At 34.6% G+C, this 20979-nt stretch overlaps 3 protein-coding genes across 3 annotated transcripts; all 3 read left to right on the top strand.

Moving 5' to 3' along the window:
- Nucleotides 1–2684: 2684 nt before the first annotated feature.
- scpp7 (secretory calcium-binding phosphoprotein 7) lies at nt 2685–5147 on the top strand. Its single transcript, XM_052126762.1, has 9 exons — nt 2685–2774; nt 3141–3209; nt 3322–3369; nt 3680–3727; nt 3837–3872; nt 3960–4028; nt 4160–4246; nt 4335–4384; nt 4930–5147. Exons 1-8 carry the CDS (start codon nt 2769–2771, stop codon nt 4377–4379), a joined length of 408 nt encoding a protein of 135 aa, XP_051982722.1. The 5' UTR covers nt 2685–2768; the 3' UTR covers nt 4380–4384; nt 4930–5147.
- Nucleotides 5148–5621: 474 nt separating this feature from the next.
- On the top strand, nt 5622–11352 carry LOC127643845 (uncharacterized). Its single transcript, XM_052126761.1, has 11 exons — nt 5622–5646; nt 5753–5835; nt 7291–7338; nt 7659–7733; nt 7834–7887; nt 8026–8094; nt 8325–8354; nt 10345–10395; nt 10540–10623; nt 10911–10940; nt 11057–11352. The coding sequence occupies exons 2-10, from the start codon at nt 5782–5784 to the stop codon at nt 10932–10934; spliced, it is 489 nt and encodes a 162-aa protein (XP_051982721.1). The 5' UTR covers nt 5622–5646; nt 5753–5781; the 3' UTR covers nt 10935–10940; nt 11057–11352.
- Nucleotides 11353–15706: 4354 nt separating this feature from the next.
- On the top strand, nt 15707–20256 carry LOC127643841 (uncharacterized). The gene is made up of 9 exons (XM_052126755.1): nt 15707–15731; nt 15877–15937; nt 16054–16077; nt 16163–16240; nt 16323–16358; nt 16455–16484; nt 17273–17308; nt 19296–19358; nt 19463–20256. The coding sequence occupies exons 2-9, from the start codon at nt 15884–15886 to the stop codon at nt 19883–19885; spliced, it is 744 nt and encodes a 247-aa protein (XP_051982715.1). The 5' UTR covers nt 15707–15731; nt 15877–15883; the 3' UTR covers nt 19886–20256.
- The last annotated feature ends 723 nt before the right edge of the window (nt 20257–20979 follow it).

The following is a 20979-nucleotide window of genomic DNA, read 5'->3' as shown; positions in this document are numbered from 1 at the left end:
ACAGTTAAAGACTGGAAAAACATAGCCTGGTCTGATTAATCTGGATTTCTGCAGAGGTACACAGATGGTAGGCCCACACCCTCAGCTTTCTGTTTTTGGCTGACAGAAGTAGAACTCGACGTGGTCTTCTGCTGTTGTAGCCCATCCTCCTCATGGATCAACGTGTTGTGCATTCTGAGATGCTATTCTGCTTAATACAATTGTACGGGGCTGTGTTTCCCAATACTGATTCATCTTACAGATCAAAGAGAATTTTCTACAAGCAATTTTACGAATGTTGGGTTTATCAGCATTGAAATGATAACAAGCAGTTAATTAACAGTTAAGTATAATTTTATTTAAAGATTTGCTTCTAAGTCAAAACGCGGCAGCATGAAATCTGTATTAATGCGTCATATCTAACAGTAATTCAGTGAAGACTCGGAAACAACTGTGAAATTTACATTTAACCTCTAATAATGTTTTCCTTGCATCTAGATTAGCTGTGCATGTACAGTATATGTGGTAATTATACATAATTGTTAAAAAGGTTTTTATTCACAGAATGCGACATCCACAACAGGCAATTAGGCAAAGAAATGTGTGATGCAGAAGTTTCCTTTAGGTTTAAAGCACATGTTTTATTTTTTTTGGGCAACATTAAGTGGTATAGTTTCAAAAATGTACTATGATAAAACTTTGGGCCTTTAGTTTCATGAAAAAAATGATTGGAACAAAATTAACCGGTTATAAACGGTTACGCGCATTTAAAAATAAAGTTTAAAACAATTGAAAATCACTTTATTCTGGTTTTCGGTTACATTATGCTAAAAATTTTGTTTGTTTGTTTTTCGTTTTCGTTCCTTGAACCGTTTTTAGTCCTTGTGTGGAGGCCCTGTGTATGATCCTGCTAACTAAAGCATTCATTGAATATTTGGTATTATCGTGGAGTGCAACATACTGAGATGTTGAGAGGATGCACTTTAGGGACATTCACAAATAAAGCGGAAGTCTGGTCTTTACTCCCAAAAGTGATAACGTGCACGTGCGGTACTACAAAGATTGTAGTGCTGGCGAGAGAGCTTTTGGGTGTCAGAAAGGAAGAATAGATGAGGATAAAAGCATCTGCCAAATGAATAAATATAAATGTAGGATGATGAGCAAATATATACCATATATATATATATATATATATATATATATATATATATATATATATACACAAAATATATACAGCAATTTAATAATTTTTTTCTTCTTTCTCTAATATAAATGTACACAATTGTCTGCATCAATCACGCCACCGCTTTGTTGTTACCAACTTGTCCAAACAAATAACTTTATTTGTTTACTAATTAATCTATTAATCCATTTTGACTTTCTATTTTATGAATTTATTATTATTATATAATTTTTTTAAAATTATTATTAGATTTGTTTGTTAAAATTAAAATAAATAAAACAAATATTTCCTGATATTAAATTCTCAGCATAAAATGTAGATTGGTATTTATATCGTACGAAGAGTAATTTTGCGATTGTCTCACAGGTGTCTGCATAAGTTTATTTGCTTACGATTCGAGCATTATCAAGTACTACTTAAGTTACTATACTTTTGGGAAACGGTCTGCAAAGCTAAGATGAATCAGTTGGATTCTACAATCTGCTTAGGTTTACAAATTCTTTATGAGGCCCAGAGTGTTTATCTGAGATACCGTAGCCTTTCTGTCAGCTCGAATCAGTCTGGCCCTTCTCTGTTGACCTATTTAATAAAAAGGCATTTCTGTCCACAGAACATTTCTGTCCGCTCAATGGATCTTTTTTTTTTGCACCATTCTGAGTAAACTCTAGAGACAATTGTGCATAAAAATCCCAGGAGATAAGCAGTTTAGGAGACCCTATTGGCCACCCCACTTGCAATTGCTGTTTTTGAGCACCAGACTTAACATATACTGCCCAGAATTTCTGTGCCACCACAGACTGATCGCTGGCCCCTGCCTGGCCACCCCAGTGAAAAAATCCTGGCTCCGCCTCGGGAGATATTTGCTTACAGAAATACTCAAAGCAGCCCACCTGGCACCAAAAATCATGCCACAGTTTAAATCACTGAGATCACATTTTTGAACATTAACTAAAGCTCCTGACAGTGACTGCATGATTTTATGCATTGCACTGCTGCCACACGATTGGGTGATAATTGCATGAATAAGTAGGTGTACATCTGTTTCTAATAAAGTGCTCAGTGTGTATATAAAATATATATATATATATATATATATATATATACTGTATATATAGTGCAAAAAAATGTACTATTTGTTTACTTATGATATTTATTATATATACAATATTTTTTATGAATAGGCCTACTTTTTTATTTTGCAAAGACCTCAATTAACTTTTTTAAGTTCATGCACTGTGAACAAGTGTGAACATTACTGTCAGCTATAGAATGATTACGATTTCATCACCTGTGCAATAAATTTTATACAATGATTGCATTTAATTAATTTGTGCTGTACTGTCAAACACCTCTAATGAATCACGTCAAAAGTAATATACTGTAATTACAAGTCCACAGCTTAATTTTTTCTTTGAGATAAGCAAAGATATATTCTTGCTTTGAAAGCACATTTTTGCCTTTTAAAACAGAACTTGGCTGGTCACCAAAGCCAATCAGATGCTGATGTGATGGCCTTTTTGTTTGCAAATAGAATATAAGAAGTAGATCTTCGCAGCAGCATCTCATAGTCCTCCTCAACAATTCTGATCACACTCAAGAGTCTTAAATGAAGGTAAGGTGAAATTTATTTAACATATGGATACATCAGTACCTATCTGTATGGTATGCGTTTTGTGTTGTGTAGAAAGCTGTAGAACTGGTACTCAACGATACTCTTGCAGATCTCCTTTCCTTCAAAGTGTAGTTTCAGTTCTGCTAACACACCTGCCTGGAATCTCAAGTAAACATAAAGACCTTCAGGGGTTCAGGTGTATTTAATTAGAGCTGGAACTAAACTCTGGAGGAAAGCCTATCTCCATGGATTTAATTCATCTGCACTTTGAAGGTTATATAGAAGACATAGAAGGTTATATGGATATTTACATACAGGGGAAATGTGTGTTTTACAGAGTGTGTTGTACTTCAAATTTCATTTCAGACACTGTCATTCAACATGAGATCCCTCATTTTGCTGGCATTATTCATTGGAGTGGCCTACTGTGCCCCGGTACAGAATTGATTTGATAATTATTCATTTATGTCACATAAAGATAATGCCAAGAGAATATGTAATGCATTATGTGATACCATTTTTGATGCTCCTGTCCTTTAAACCACAGCAAATGTTGTACTATGAGGTAGAGTATAAACCTGGCATGGCTCCACAGGTGAGTTTAATCTAAATTGAATGTAAATCTGTCTGTCTGTCTGTCTGTCTGTCTGTCTGTCTATCTAATCTAAAAATCTTAAAAGAATAAAAAATACATTCAACAAAGGAACAGTGAATTAATAAATAATAATATAGATAAAAAAAATCAGTCCATGCATACCCTGGTGATCAAACACACTTTAGGCATTGCGCTACAGAAACACTTGTATTGAATAATGCATATAAAATGTGAGCTTAAGAATTTGTATATTAAGTGTGTGTTAGAAGTATGAATCGTTTAAGGTGTGTGTATGTGTGATTTTCTGCAGGCTCTCCCTGCCGCACCTGCTGCAGCTAGACACTCTGAAGTGGAGATTGTAAGTGTAATGTGACACATTATGCACTTTTAACACAACTTTAAAATATTCTTACATAGATTAAGTATATTTTCCTTTCTTTCAAACTTTCTCAATGTCCTTTTTCCAGCTTTTGGCAGCTCAACAGGCTGCAGTTGGAGCTCCTGTAAGTTTCAAATGATTTTAACGTCTTTTCATAGGACCCACACTATGTGTATTCAGTCCTTACTCAATATGTATTTAATTCTTTTAGGCTCAACCCATCCGTGGCTTCATTAAACATGAGATTCCCCAGCCCCCAGGCAGAGAAAGTATTGAAGTTGTAAGTTTGTGTCAACTTTTTGAACATGAAATATAAACTAAACTATACGTGGAACTACAGATATAAATCAGAGTGTCCAAAAATGTCTTTTCTCTGTAATAATATTTTTTTCTTCTTCCTCTGTTCTCTAGTTGTATCCCTTTGACTTTAACCAAGCTATCCCAGCTGCCCCTGTTGCTCAAGCCATCCCAGTGGCTCCCGCTTTACCTGCTGCCCCGGTACAGTCTATACGGAAAATTTGTGATAATATACATCACAATACAAATATAATATAAGGCTATATATAAGTTGCTGTTTTTTTCTCAGGCTGCTGCTCCAAAGGATGATGATGATGATGAACAAGATGATTAAATCAGGTTTGTTATGCTTACCATAACTTTAAATAATTATCATTAATTACTGTATCATCCAAATAATTCTTACTGACATAACCATCATAATATTGTAATCATACAATTTATTTGATTTAACAGTATCCGCTATATAATATGAGAAAAATACTTAATACGTGCATCATATGATTCGATATGGTGCAGTTTTCAGCAATGTATTAAATCTGTTTTTTAGCATTTCTTTACACTTTTGAGATACACAAATTCTGGGCTTTTTCCCCACTATGATTTAGAGTTTATTCCTTGTTTGCTTTTTGAGAGCTTTGAGTGCAGTGTCAGAAAAGTGCCATATAAATGTAACGTTCATTCATTCATTCATTTGTTGTTGTTGTCCAAAATGTATAATAGATGCATAATAATGCTGTAATAATACACAATAATAACAATTATTATTATTACGAAACAATTATTACATAAAACATACATTTTCTGAATCAAAACCTTTTCTAAAGGTAATGAAACATATTTTTGACATTTAAAATGTCTTGACATTTTCTCTTATCTCATAGATAAACGGATAAACTGACCACCCCTGCCTAACTGACAATGAAGCTGCTTGTAGTGTTTAGGAAACTTGCTGCTTAAATTCTTTCCTCCATTTAAAACAGTGATTATGAATCACATGGTGCTGTTCCAATGGCTTGATGCATGAGAGACAAACAGAATTCATAAGCTTTATTGCAAACATGTTTTTATAGTTGATTTATAATAAACAGAACAATCAATTCCTTGTGTCATTGTGTGTGATTATTTATTTCTTTTATTATTGAGTTAAACAATCTTTATGCAGATACTGAACATAAATCCTTAAACAATTCCTAAATTGGCTTATTCAGTTAAATGTCACCCCATTAAGCCATCTTCAGACCAAATCACATAATACAGTTATTTTTACATTTCTTGTTGTTTTAAAACAAACTTACTTACCATTTATAATAGTACAGTGACTATATTTTGTAACTCGTGGCACTGCAAAACATACATTAGATTACTGATATCAGCAGTTTCCCCAGCTGTCATCACTATAATAATACCTGTGAGACAGACAAAGTCTGACTACAGGTCATTTTCTCAATAACCATCCTCCTCCATCTGTGAGGTCATAATAAAATATAGTCTTAGAGGGATTGGCTATCTGCTAATCCAGGGACCAAATAAAAGCATGAACTTGCACTTGTACCAAAACAATTCATAACCCAGAGCTACCGACTCTACCCAAAGACAAGGTAAGAAAGTAATTTTCCTGCTTTGCAATATCAAACTGGTTCTGTTTCAGAAATAGCTCAGAAAGGAGATAGAGGAAATAAGTTTGACATTCATCCATTTTGTCAGTTTTAGCTCACATCACCGATTCCAAAATCATGTGGACGTCAATTCTTTGCCTTCTTCTGGCTGGTGCAGTGTCTGCAGCACCAGTAAGTGCACACTCTTTACTTAAAGGATACTTCCTTGCTCCCTATTTAGTGAATGGCTTAACTTCCAGTGTGCTGTCTGTCTGCACTGGTCTCAGAACAGATCGAAGTGTACCTTATTTTCATCTCCATATAAAGCCTCTAAAAGCAACATTTTTCAGCTTTTGGATGAACCCACTCATTCTCAATGCGATAAAGCACACTAAATACATTTCTAAGAAAAAAATGCGCTAAAGCACACATTAATGTACATTGTGTTTAGCAGAGTAATGTTTAGCAATAAATCACTCAAATTTAGAAAATGGCATGTTGGATAAAACTAGAGACTCTAATATTTAGACTCAAACAGGTTTAAATGTTATTAGGTTTCTTAACACATGTTGTTTTGTTGGCGTTTAATCACAAAGACAAACTCCACTGTGATGTTGTTTGGTCACATGACTTTGGTCACAAAGTTTAACCCTTGACTGTCAGCACAGATTCTTCTGAACTGAGATCAGTCAGAGTAAATGTATAAAAATGTTGCATTGTGTATAGCAAAGCCAGAATACAATGTACATGCATGTGTATGCGGGGCGCACAAGGTTCAAGATAGAAGATTCTTTTAAGATCTTTTTAAGAAGACTTTAAAGACTTTTGGTCTTTTTAAACTTTAAAGTGAAGACCTATCCATTGACATTTTATTGAAGAGACTTAACCAAAAAATATGAATTTAAACATCTTCTGTGTTACACATACGTCATACAGGTTTGGAATAACATGAAGGTGAGTAAATTATGAAAGAATTTTCCTTTTTGGAGTGAGCTATTCCTTAAATATTAAACCCTTGTGTAAAAATGTCTCTGTAGTTATTAAGGGATTTTAAGGTCTCGTCTGGAGCATTTCGGAACCTAGTGCAATTGGGTCCATTTCGGTATATATGAACACAGCAATCACTATCGTATCCACATCAAAACATTTGAGACCACCTGGACTAGGTTGTCTAGGTCCGATTGTAAATTAACTCGCTTGTGGTGAGAATGCAATCTAACCCAACAGACAATCGAACCAACCAATATTCCTATAATAACCATGTTCACACCTACTGGATCTTTAAAGAAGAACTCTGTAGCACAGGGCATCAGTAAGATTCATTAAAACAAGGATAGAAACTTTATAGGTGACTATAAGATATTATTTATTGTTTAATAAAGGTGTTATTTAATCATTCATGAGGTATTTTTGGATGAGCACTTTTCTTTGTTGTACAGTGGCAGAGCAGACAAAGGTTAAACTTTGGAGAAAAAATTTGACTTTCATTAACACAAATTTGGTTTGTTTTGAAATATTACCTTGTGAAAAACCAAAAGAAAAGAGAAAAACAAGCTACAGGTCTAAAAAATGCCCTAAGGCTTGTTTTATGTCCCTGTTGCTAAAACTTATTTGTGTTTGTGTGTGTGTGTTCAAATCTCTCTCCAGCTTTCACCGTTTCTCAGTTATCTCCCTCATTATGGCGGCCCAGGGCAGGTGGGGCAAACCACACAAGAACATTCTATTCTATATCCCTAAACTGCATAACATTCCTCAGAATCTCTTGCTTTAACCATAATCAACACACTGCGCCCAGTCTTATGATAAGTATAGCTCTGTAACATATTATACTCTATGATGACATGCTTCTCAGTGACATATGTTTGTATGAAATATAGGTTTAACTGACTATCAATTCAAATAGCAAATCCTGAGGTTGCTACAGAACAGTTTTGAACTTTGTCATTATAACTAAACATGTTATTTTTTGAGGCACCCAGTAAAATGTACTATAACTCTTTTATTGTGATTTGAAGGGGACTAATGGTGTCTTCCCTGGCATGCCAGCTCAGCCACATCCTGGTCTGAATGCTCCAATCAGCATGGAAATCGTACGAACTATTTTTGCTATTTGTAAATAACTTAAATATAATCCTTCACATCTTTATTAAAATTTGGTGTATAGCTACGTAAAGTATTATTTTTTGTCAGATTTTTCCTCAGCGTTTCCCAAATAAACCAGCAGGGGGACCAGCTGGCACACCGGTGAGTCCGTTTTGCAATGCACAAACCTTTCCTAACACATTTCAGAATACATAGATGAGTTTAAACAATTTATGTTTAACAATTTATATACTACCATATACACTGTGGTTTGACAATAGTACCTCTCTCTGTTTTCAGACATTCCCTACACAAGCTTTCATTAAGTACTCTCTCCCAAAAGCCCCGGGCCGAAAAAGTGTGGAAATTGTGAGTGCATATACAGAGAGGCAAAGTTTTAGAACTAGCTCTGATTTCAAAAGAGATGTTTAAGAGTATGCTGTTTAAAAATAATCTTGCTTAGCTTTAGTCTTTGCTTTTTTAATAGTTTCTGGTAATGCCTGATTAGAAATGATTACAGAAATAAACAGCGTAGCTCGTCCCATCTGACATTTAAATTTAATAAAAGGTGGTTTTGTTTTTCTTTGTCCTCATTTAAGTTTTACCCCTATGACTTCTCTCAGCACCAGGTACAGTCATTATTCTTTTCTCATCAAGTAGCTGATACTTGTTTTATTCTAAGAGTACAAATTGTTACTTTAAAGGAATAGTTCATTCAAACATGAAATTTTGCTAAGATTTTACACACCCTACTGTTTTTCGAAGACTTTTTTCCATGGAACACACTCTTTTTGTGGCAGACTGTCTAAGCCGCTCTTTTATCATACAATGTAAGTGAATGGTGACCACCAAGCAGAGGTGGAAAGTAACGAATTACAACTACTCTCGTTGCAGTACATGAGTAAATATTTTCAATTTTTTCAAAATGTTTAAGTATAAATAAATAACACTAAATTAAATTTTCATTGAGTTGATTAAAAACAAACTATTCAACTTCGCTACAATAATTTTTCACCACAATTACAAAGTACAAAATTTTTGTGAAGAAGAAAGTTATAAGCGCTAAATCTGTTTATAAACTAAAACGTGCTGTGCGTTGGAATCCCGCAGGGCACAGTCATGAGCACAGCAGCTTGTATAAACTGCTGCCAGTATCCTCTCTTCTCCAGGTTCTCCAAGACTTTCTGCCATGTCACTATACAAGAACTATAATACTGTGATTTTCTGCATATTTCATTTTATTCTGGAATGGAGCTGTTTATTCAGGTACGAGGGTACCGTCTGAACACGTTTAACCACTGAACAAACTTCACTTGTTTTTAAGGTAGGCAATGCTTTAACTGTGTCAAACATTAACACAATGTAGTTTGACATATATGTGGAGATATCTTGTATACTTGCTACATTATTTCTAAAACAAACTTTTAAAAACCTTAGAAAGATACAATGCCAATAGTGTCAGAAATTAATGGGAACATTTACAAAACTATCCCCAATATTCAAAATATGGGGGCATAAAATTCCCACGCAATAAGTTCCAGTGTTTTATTAATAATATCTGATATAGTTATAATTACATATATTGCAATCTTCTTTTGATATTTCACTGAACACTATTTTTTTCCCGCCGTCTGGTTCCTCGCACCATCGCGCACACAGACGGGTTCTCCGCATCTATCAATCTGCATCAGTTCGGTATTGTACAAAATTTTATTTTCAAGTGTCAAGCAACTTTTAATAACTCAATACTTCAGCAAATGGGGAAAAAAACCTACTGTATTGTGATTTCCGTACGGTAGCGCAAACATTTTCAATTGTTCAAAAATAAGAACATTTTCTTGAGTACCAAATGAGCACATTAGAATGCTTTTGTAAGGAATAGGTGACAGTATATGTTTGCCATCATGGGTAAGGCTAAATGTAATAAGTATCACTTAAACCAATTATTTCAAACCGTAATAATACTGGCAATTTATGATTTTGACAGTATTTTAATTTAATGCATCTCTGGTGAAAGGTCTTTGTGTTCTAAAAATGGAAGCGTATATACTATATATAATATAATTTTCATAAAGTCACTCGTAACGTAACTACTTGTGTAGTTTTTTTCTGCTTATATACTCTTACTTGAGTCATAATATTTCTTAGTACTTCTACTTGTACTTAGTACTTCTTAGTACTCTTCCCACCACTGCAAGCAAGGCAAGATTTTCAGTGACTTTCTTTTCTAAATTTAAGTCTGTTCCTCACACAAAGCTATTGAATGTCTTCAGAAGACTTGGAATATAGTGCACATGTCATACAGACTACTTTTATACTGCTTTTATGGTGCCAATTTGTCCTATTTGGTCCTTGGAAGAAAGCAGCTCAGACAATCTGCTAAATGTCTCCTTTTGTGTTCCATGGAATAACGAAAGCATTTTGGGTTTGGAAGAACATGAGGGTGAGTAAATTATGACAAAAGTTCAATTTTTGTGTGAACTATCCCTTTAATTTCAGGACTCTCCAAATGTTCCTCAGATACCACAAGTTCCTAATGTATGTTCTTGAATTTTAAATTTAAACTTTACTTTAAATACATACAAAATATTCTAATATTCAATGTTTCCAAATGTATAGATCTTTCCCTTTGAGTTTACACCACAGACAGCTCCTCAACAGCCACCCATGGTGAGACAATTATTGTTTGATACAAGATAAAGTTACATTTCTGGCCTCAGTAACTTCATCATGTTAAATGGCTTGACTATAAAGGGTAATCTGCTTTTAACAAAGTAAAAAACAGATCTTTTATTGCACTTTTTACACTGACAGATGCCCCCATTTCAGGATGCTCCTCCTCAACCCCAAGATCCACAGCAGCAAACCCAGCAGGAGCAACAGGCTCAGACAGGACAGGTGTGTATGTGTTTAAAAGCTTTTAAATGCATGTATCTTTTTCATGCACATGTGTGAGAAGCTAAAAACACAACCCAACAGTAAAGCTCTAATTTGACAACATAATTACTCCTCCAGTGCAACATTTTGCCAGGATGTATTTAACGAAAATGAGAACATGTAAATCTTGTTCATCAGCAGATTTTTTGCAGAAACAGCATATTCTGTGTGCCACACACTTGTTAATTATCTACCCGCAATGCCAATGTTGGAATAGCTAGAATTCATGAAGTTTTGTACTATTTCAGGTGTCTCATGCTCAGCAGCCATGAAGACTGGTGAGATATTCCTGGTGTACCTCAATATTATTAATTCATTCTCATTTCAAACGTTTCAACGTTGCTTGACATCACTTTTTTATTCTTGTTTAACATATGATTTATTTTGCCCACAGGGACACCTTGAAAAAGGGAAAAACATAAAAACACAAGAAAGTGGAGCTGATTTTGCCTGATACTAATTAGAATTAGTACATACTTTTACTGGAGAAATAATATAAATAAGCAGATGTTTTTTTTACATAAAATATTAAAAAAGATTAACTACCGTATAAAGAACCTTTTTAAAGTTATATTGTTGTTTTGGTCATATCCTGATGTGAAAAATACATTGTTCAATATCAAAGCAAAATTTATCATGTAGGCCTAGTGTAAGTTGTGTTTCAGTTATGAAGTTGATTAAACAACAAAAGACAAAAAAATAAATAAAATAATAAATAAATAAAAAGAAATTATCTTTTGTTATCTATTTCTTTTATCTATCCTTGTGGGAGTTGTTATGACATAACAGATGACAAAAACTTCAAAATGTTTGACATTATATATTTATATATCTATATACATGCACTTTATTGGGAACACTATGGTCCTAATAAATTGCCCGATGTAGTATTCTGCTGTTGTAGCCCATTAGCCTCAAAAATATGCAACACTGCATATTTAGGTTTTCAGAGAATACATTTTTAACATGTGTATTTTGTCTTACTATAGTGGCAGAATTGATTTATAGTCAAAACAATGTGCTGAAGAAGTAATCTAAAGTATTTATATTACATTACTGACCATTACTGATCTAAAGGAACAAATGTAATTTTATAGCATGTATTCTGTATTCTGTAGTGGAATACATTTTAAACGTAACCCTCCCAACCGTGAGTGTACCAATACTTTAACGTATATAAACGCATCTTCACAGATAATGACAGACACTGGATCAGTGACGTGCACAAACCTTACTAGGGACAGGAGCGGAAGGATAAAAAAGGGCATTGATTTTTTTTTATATAATTGTTTTTTTGAGAAGTTATTATAAATACTTTCTATTAAATTAAATTACAAAATTTCTTCGCTATTTAAATATTTCACCATTTTCTTGTATATTCGTACTCTACATATATATATATATATTATTTTTTCTTTATAAAAAAATAATAGCCTATTCTATAATATTTCTCACAAAAAGCACCATGGCATTACACTTATTTATTTATTTATTTTCAGAGAACCCCATGTTATTGATATGTTTCATAGTAAAACCATGATCTTTTTAAAAGTACCATGGAGTACCAAGACAGAATCATTAAATATGAACATAATCAATCATTCATACCATGGCATTACCCAGGTTATAGCACAGTTCCCTTTTTGGTTATAGGGCTCTTATGCTTTTCTTGTCTTATCACTCTTTTCACTTTCTTTCATCTTTGCTCCCTCACTTCATCCTGTCATCGCTGCTGCTTCCACTCTGATATCGTCAGCACCTTTATATAACTGCTACTTATATTACTTTCCATTCACTTCTTTTAATAGTCATATAATGTTATTTTCTGTATTCTCTCATTAATATTTCTAAATATATAGGACCTTATCCCAATAATGTCAAGATGGTACCATGGTTTTGAATGATACCATGTCCAAAAAATGGTAATGGTATTTTTCTGTAAGTGATTAGTTGAATGGCTTATTAGTTTCAACAAAACCAATCATGCTTTAGCTGAACCATACAGCTCCTTCAGTTTGTGTCAATATTCTATAAAATAATAATTACATTTCTATCACTGAAAGCAATGCGACCGCTCCCATTATAATTAATAAAGCTGTATACACTGCTGGTGCGTGATGTCAGAAATGCGGTATCAATCAAGTAATTTTGGACTTTTTTGATCTGACCTGTTCCTCATTTGAGGTAACGGCACTTTGATTCTCCGAGGTGAATTCAAAACTGCATTTTTTTCTTCCCTTAAGAGCACTGCTGCGGGAGCTGGTGCCCTTTGAAAGCTTGTTTAAAATGAAAGCAGATTTTTTTTTTTTCAAAGGGCCCTTCACAAGACTGTTAGTGGAGGGTACATTCATACAGTAATGCCATGTTTCTTTCAGAGTACACACTTCAAGGGCTCTGAACTTCAGAGTGAGTAAGGCATAGGGAGGATCACTTGTGATTAGAATCTGTCCCCAATCTGCTATAGCATGCACTCTTAAAGACACCTCAGCTAAATTTTCTTTAATACACCCCTGATTTACATTGACGGTCTCAGAAGCAGAGGCAACTGAGATTCGTCCTCCGCCACCAGGATTGAGGCGAGCCACTACACCAGCACAAAGACTTAGAGCGCATTGGAATTGGGCATTCCATCCATTATTTACAAAAAAATATCATAATAACACATTATTTCTGAATATTGAGAGATTATAATGAGATTTTAATTTTGTTTTATTTTTTAAATATTTTAATTTATTTATGAAAATATCTCCCCTTTTTCTGGACAAGTAAAAGGGCACGTTTAGATCTGTGAATGAAAGTGGCAGGGGCTTGTGCCCCTGCTGCCCTCTTCTGTGCAAGTCACAGTACTGGATTATACAACAGTTAGTTCTGGTCTTTGAATTTGATTGGCCAACCTCATCAGATTAATTAAAAACATTGAGTCTTTCACCACAGCAACCAACATGATCACACAGGATGTTGCTTCTGAATGTTCCAGTAGCCTAGCATTTGCCCCATCATACAAAGTTATTGACAAACCACATCTCCTACTAGGCATATTTGCATTGGTTTAACTATGTACCTTCTCCTGTGGCACGACAGGAAGGGCGTTGCGTCAGCAGCATGGGAGATCTATGTTCTCATCCTGCATTGAAACCGGTAAGCAAATGTGTTCACATAATAGTTGACCATAATTCAGAGGTTCCATTTTCCCTCTAAAAGATTATATTTTTACTCCACTGACGGTTATGTTTAGGGTTGAGGTTTGGGGGAAGAATGAATAAAATATGAATTCCTAGTCACAGTATAACATCCTTTACAGCTAAAAACATCTCGCTTCATAATTCACTTTTCGCACCCATCTGTGGGCATTTCACACAGAAACTGGAGTTCACCCTCGCCCTTATGTACAAAAACACTTCCCATGGTGCTTAGAATTTAGGTCGGCATAGACCGACTTAAGCTCCAGAAAAGTCAACCTACTGTTTAAGAGAAGAGAAGGCGGAAGATTAATTTACTATGGTAGTGCACAGAGCGGTTGTGCTTGATGCTTTGGCTTCTTTAGGAACTATTTTTTGGTGGTGGAGAAGAAATGTATAAACTGGGCAATTTTAGTCTGAAACTTAAATTATTTAATATTATTTACTCGATTTATGTACTTTTTTGAAACAATACCACACAATATCATGCTTTTTTAAGTCCAGAATTATAACACTTTTATTACATAAATACACAAGTACTGTACACACGACTCAAGCACACACATTAACAAAGTAGTTTGTGAGCAATAAACCCATTTCATGAGATATGCTGCCAAAATGGGCTTCAACACTAAATGAGATTTTGTGATTGAGTTTATCTTATAACTATCATAAATGCTTTATAAGATTGGCAATTTTAATTCAGTTCTAATTATATGATTCTAAAAAAAAGAGAAACTACAGCCCATTTACATTTGATGGCTTCATTTGTATGTTATTTTCTGAGCTCAAATTATTTCTTATAGTCCAAACAACACAGAAACCCCATTTCTATCTACTATATATGCCAAGAAAATCATCATTCTGAAGGATTTATTTAGATATAATGACCAGCTGAATTTACACTTACTAAATTAATAAAATATTGATTTGAGTTAATTATTTCAGTAGCATACTTTAAATTAGCTTTAAGGTTCCCCCAAGAAACCAGCAGCTATATATGAATTAATTTGCTGGGACAACAATGAAATATTTTAGCAGTCATAATACAAAAATTTTTTTTACCATTTATTGGTATAATTATTACTATAAGTTAAACTGATATTGTCAAAAGTGTATGTAAGCAACTTTTCCATGATTTGCATTATTTTAGTTAATAAGATCTCTCTACTATGGAATGAAACAATAACTGCTGATATCTATAAACCTTTTATCTTCACATTCTTATCAGATGGAAGACACCCTGGATCTGACTGCACATAACGACTGAAATGTTACTAAAGTGTACTGTAAGACATATCAATCCTTGTAAGGCTCCAAACCACAGAGTAGGGAAGAAACACAGACGACCACAACAGTATAGAAGCAGTCAGTGTGGTCCCAACAATGAGGAGCCAAATGATTTACAACAATGTCTATCTCTAGATGAATCAGCAAAAGAAGATAGATTAAGTCTCTAATTAAGAGTTCAGAAGAATGCATGATTTGAGCTTTGGCATCATTGTGAAGATCTATTTTAATTAGATTGGTGAATTTTGTAGGGTAACTTTTAAGTCACATGTATCCAACCAACTTCATCAAATAGACACCACAGACAGACACCCTCCTGTCTGCAGGGTCGGGTAGACAACTTTTCGTTCACCCTCTTTCTTTTTGTAGAATTGTGCACCAAGCAGAATTTCACAGTGTATAATTATACATTATGGGTCATTAACATTGTAATTCCAACCCTGTTTTAATGAATAAGGATGTTTTAAAAAAAAAATTGATTTCGCTCTGACATGAGATTGGTTTGTTTCAGGAGCCCCTCAGTATATAATGGACCCATGCTCAGTAGATATGCATTCCACCTTAAAATCCAAGAAGTTGTTCTTGTGATTTCCAAGAGAGGTACGGTCTTTACAATTTCTAGCTTTCTAGCTTACATTGCCTGTTGCTTAAAAGTTTCAATTAATACATATTATCCTAGCAGTTTTTAAAGATGATCATTTAGTGTCTTAAGTATTGCAATATGCTTTTTCTCTCTGTGTCATAGGAACAATATGAAAGCTTTTGCATTCCTGATGTGTTTGCTGGGCTCCTTGCTAGCTGCCCCTGTAAGAAGTTCTCTTCTCTACACCTCAGTTCAAGTTGGCATAACATAGTCTTGTAAAGATTGATTAAATAATTTCAGAACACATTTCTGACACATTTATCTTTCTTTTTCTTTCAGGCTCATGACAGTGGCAGCAATGAGGTAAGACCCCTTTGTATTATTAAAATATACAGTAATGAATGGCCTAATGTATTGCATTATGCATACTGTGCTTACTGTCCTGCAGGAGGGGATAACAGGCCATGCTAGCACAGCATTGCAGTTGATGGAACTCTACAGAATGTTAGGACAGCTGCAGCAACAGGTAAGAGACTACAAAATCATGACGGAGATGAAGATAAACCAGTAAACATAGCATTTAATAATACAAACCAATATATTTGCAGGGTTTTGGTGCTGTTGCTTCGCCTGCTCAACAACCTGTATGTTAAACTATTATACATTTCACATCACCTCAAGACAACTCTGTTTCCTACAATAGCGCAAATACAATATACTAATGACACTGTTTCTTACAGGCAGCACCAGCAGCACCTGCACCTGTTTATGTTAAGTGCTCATTCTATCATATCACTTATCATATAATATTCATTGTTGCTTTTTTGAAGTCATTTTATTTAGAATCAGAATTATAATCAGCTTTATTGCAAGGAATTTATATTCAAGGAATTTGTCTTGGTGACAGGAGCTTCTAGTGCACAACAATACATAGCAACTAGACACACAAACACACACACACACACACATGTTGTGTTTCCATGTTTTATGGGGACTTTCCATAGACATAATGGTTTTTATACTGTACAAACTTTATATTCTATCCCCTAAACCTAACCCTACCCCTAAACCTAACCCTCACAGAAAACTTTCTGCATTTTTACATTTTCAAAAAACATAATTTAGTATGATTTATAAGCTGTTTTCCTCATGGGGACCGACAAAATGTCCCCACAAGGTCAAAAATTTCGGGTTTTACTATCCTTATGGGGACATTTGGTCCCCACAAAGTGATAAATACACGCTCACACACACACACACACACACACACACACACACACACACACACACACACACACACACACACACACACACACACACACACATACTTATACATATATACATGCATATACATATACACATACATATATATACACACAGACACACACATACACATACGTAGTGCAAATCTAAATACAAATCTTTTATATACAGTGCTAGGGAATGTAATGGCAGAAGAGGTTGGATGTGTTGGATAAATATTAAAAGTCTAGACTGTGAATTGTACATAATTAGTTTTAACTGCTGGATTAATTAAAACATCTGTCCTTTTTTACAGGCCCAGCCTAAGGTTTTGCCTCAAAGACCAGAGCAGGTTAGCAACATGCTTTTACTAAACATTTTACATAAGAAGCAAAGTAACAGGTTAATCAGGGCATGCAACACTTCACACAGGTGAACCCCACGATAAATATAGCTATGTACTGTTGCCTAGTTTGCTTTGTTGAGAAATTGCCAGTGGCCCTCCACTAGCTTAGCTTTTAGCTTAGCCACTGATCTCTTAGCCTAAACTACAGAGTGATAATTAAAGGTACACTCGGTATTTGTATTTTTTTTGTAGCTTATTGCTAAACTTTGAAACAGAAAGAAATAGCAATAGTTTAAAAGATGTTTAAAATGATATAAACTCACTTGAGATGAAGACTCTAGTACGGAAGACCTGTACCGCAATGTAAAAAAAAAAAAAATTGTAAAAAAAAAAAAAAAATGCTATTATTTCGAGATTAAAGTCGAAATGTTTCGAGATTAAAGTCGAAGCTTTTCGAGATTAAAGTCGAAATGTTTCGAGAATAAAGTCGAAGCTTTTCGAGATTAAAGTCGAAATGTTTCGAGAATAAAGTCGTAACATATATTCTTAGTGAAGTCAAACTGCTTCTGACATGGATCTAAACATAATAGTAGCTTTTTACTTTATGTGGCACGTTGACTCGTATGACAAGCTTAAACCGTACGGCCTCTGCATTAATGGATGTGTTGATGGATTCTCACGTAATGTGATGTGGTTGAAAGTGTATTTCACCAATAATGACCCGAAAGTCATTGCAACATATTTCATTGAGACAGTAAAGAATAGAGATGGTTGTCCTAGAAGAATCCCTGCCGATCGTGGGACTGAAAACGTTGCTATGGAGCAGATGCAAATCTTTCTTCGAAGAAATGCTACTGATGAATTTGCTTTTAACCGGAGTTTCTTATACGGTTCAAGCAATCATAATCAAAGAATCGAAAGCTTTTGGAGCATACTTCGGAAAGAGAATATTCAGAATATATGTTACGACTTTATTCTCGAAACATTTCGACTTTAATCTCGAAAAGCTTTCGACTTTAATCTCGAAATAATAGCATTTATTATTTTTTTTTTACAATTTTTTTTTTTTTTACATTGCGGTACAGGTCTTCCGTACTAGAGTCTTCATCTCAAGTGAGTTTATATCATTTTAAACATCTTTTAAACTATTGCTATTTCTTTCTGTTTCAAAGTTTAGCAATAAGCTACAAAAAAAAAGCTGTTTTAAACATACATATGGTGCTGGGTGCACATTTATAAGCGCTGCCATGTTGAGATCATATTACCAGATGAATATTACTTGCTTTAACTTGATAATTAAATTTAATTGGATGATCTTTTTCATGGGATAAATTAAACATATCTCACTGCTGCGAATAGCACATTTTACAATGGTAAACAGAATTGTTAAAATAATAATAAAATATTATGGGTTCAAAACAAGTTGAGCTCAATCAGTAGCATTTGTGTCATAATGTTGTCTACCACAAAAAATGATTTCCACTTTGTCCTTTTCTTTAAAAATTCAAGTGAGGCACTTACAGTTGAAGTGAATTGGACCAATTTTTGGTGGGTTTAAAGGCAGAAATGTAAAGCTTATATTTTTATAAAAGTACTTACATTTATTATTCTGTTTAAACTCATGTATTTTATGAGCTGTAAAGATCATGTATATCATAATTCTTTACAGTGATTTTAGGATTTGTTGACTGTACGTCTTAAATTGGCTATAACTTTTCATGGAAAAGTTTAGTAAGCGATTTTATCACACTAAAATCATGTTAACGCGCATATTGTTTATGTCTTGACGCAATCATTTTGAAATAGTGAGTATTTTAACATTTACTGATTGGCCCCATTCACTTTCATTTTAAGTACCACACAAGAACTCAGAATTTCCCTTTCTGTTTGTACTTAAAGTGGTACATAAGGCATGTTCTTGAAAGTCCTTTGTTACTTTATTTTGTATTGAGAATATAATCAGCATTGATCCAAACAAGAACATTTCTTCCAGCACTTCTTTTTCAACCCTGCTCTATTGGCACACAGAGGAGATGGGTCAGACGAGGAAGGAGCAGTAGGCTATTTCATATTATTAGCTCTGTCTGAGCAAATATTGTCAAACGTCAGTATTGTTTAATTTCCTTGCTCCATCATGTTTCTCTTTTCTATCTACCCAAGCCACAGTTTCGTGGGTTTTACCCTCCCTATGGCTACCAGCCTGCCCAGCCGGCTGCTCCATTGAACTCAGATGAGGCAGAAGAGGGGGAGGAGGCAGCGGTGGCAGAGGGGGTGGAGGCCGTAGAGGGGGCTGAGGCTGGGGCTGAAGCTGCACCTGAGCCTACTGGAGGAGCTCCAGCTGTAGATGCTGGTGTTGCAAATGAAATCCTACCTGTCAATGTTGCCATTGATGTTCCCTTTACTGCTGTTGATCCTGCTCCTGACGTCATTGCTACTGCTGCTGCAAACGTTGATCCGGCCCTCATCCCCCAGGAACCTTCAGTCGCTGTGGAAATCGACACCACTATGGTGGGGCCTGACGTTGCCACTGGTGGAGAGCAGGTGGTAATGGCTGAAGCTCCTGGTGCTGGTTTGACCGTGTAGTAAGTGAGATGATCACAAGCCCCGCTCCATGATCCTGACCAATTGCTGACATTACTGTAAGACTACACCTCTCTGGTCTGAACATTATAGCACAGGGACTGGGCTAGACTAAATGGCAGTATAACTGGCTTGCTGGAACAAAATTTGGCACATTCCTGTTGTGTTGTGTGTGAAAATGTTTCTTGGCTGATAATATTTACTAATAACCTCATTGTAAGAATTGAGCCAAACACTGCTGTGAACCGTGCTATATGTTATTTGTCCCCTCTCTGTGCTGTGCTTTGTTTTGTTTTTTTGTGTAACTGCAATTACATGTCTCTTTAATCAACCAAAGTGTAACTATATACCTCTTTGGAAAAATAAAATAAAAGGTGGATAAAAACACAAAAGGATATTTTATTGTGATTTCAAACATTTCCATAAAATACATAACATTTTTGCTGTACCTAAGGAAAATAAAGAGTGAAGAAATAAAATTAGAAATATCTTTTTTTGGTTAAAAGCACAAAAATCTATTTGTGAAACTAACTATCACTATAAACACACTATGACATTTGGAAATGTATCACTGAACACAAAATATACAAAATGTAAAGTAAAAAATATACAACATATACAAATATATAAACAAAGAAACCAACATACAGTGGCCTCCAAAACCCTGACACCACATTGAAAAAGTGGGATTTCATTTATATAAATCTGGAAGAAAGAGAAAGACAAATCTGCCCTTTGTAAAGAACAATTGAGTAATACAACTTCTTATATTTCTTACATTAAACAAGCTCCAACTTCACCAGAGGTAACACTAATCACCTCACTAACCACAACACTTCACACAAATCACAAATATCAACCAGCTACAATAAAGCAACAAAAACAATAGTCATAAGACTTAAAAGGATATAGATTATGTAAATAACAATTTTTGTTCTTTAATATTAGTTTCTCACCTGTTTCTCACTTTATTACATCGCTTCAGAAGACAAAAATGTAACCACTAGAGTTGTATGGATTACTTTTATGCTACCTTTATATGATTTCATTTGCATTGTATGGACCCAAAGAGCTGAGATATTCTTCTTAAAATCTTA

The sequence above is a fragment of the Xyrauchen texanus genome, chromosome 5 (assembly GCF_025860055.1).
Source record: "Xyrauchen texanus isolate HMW12.3.18 chromosome 5, RBS_HiC_50CHRs, whole genome shotgun sequence".
NCBI lineage: Eukaryota > Metazoa > Chordata > Actinopteri > Cypriniformes > Catostomidae > Xyrauchen > Xyrauchen texanus.
This window is presented reverse-complemented; position numbering and strand designations above follow the sequence as displayed.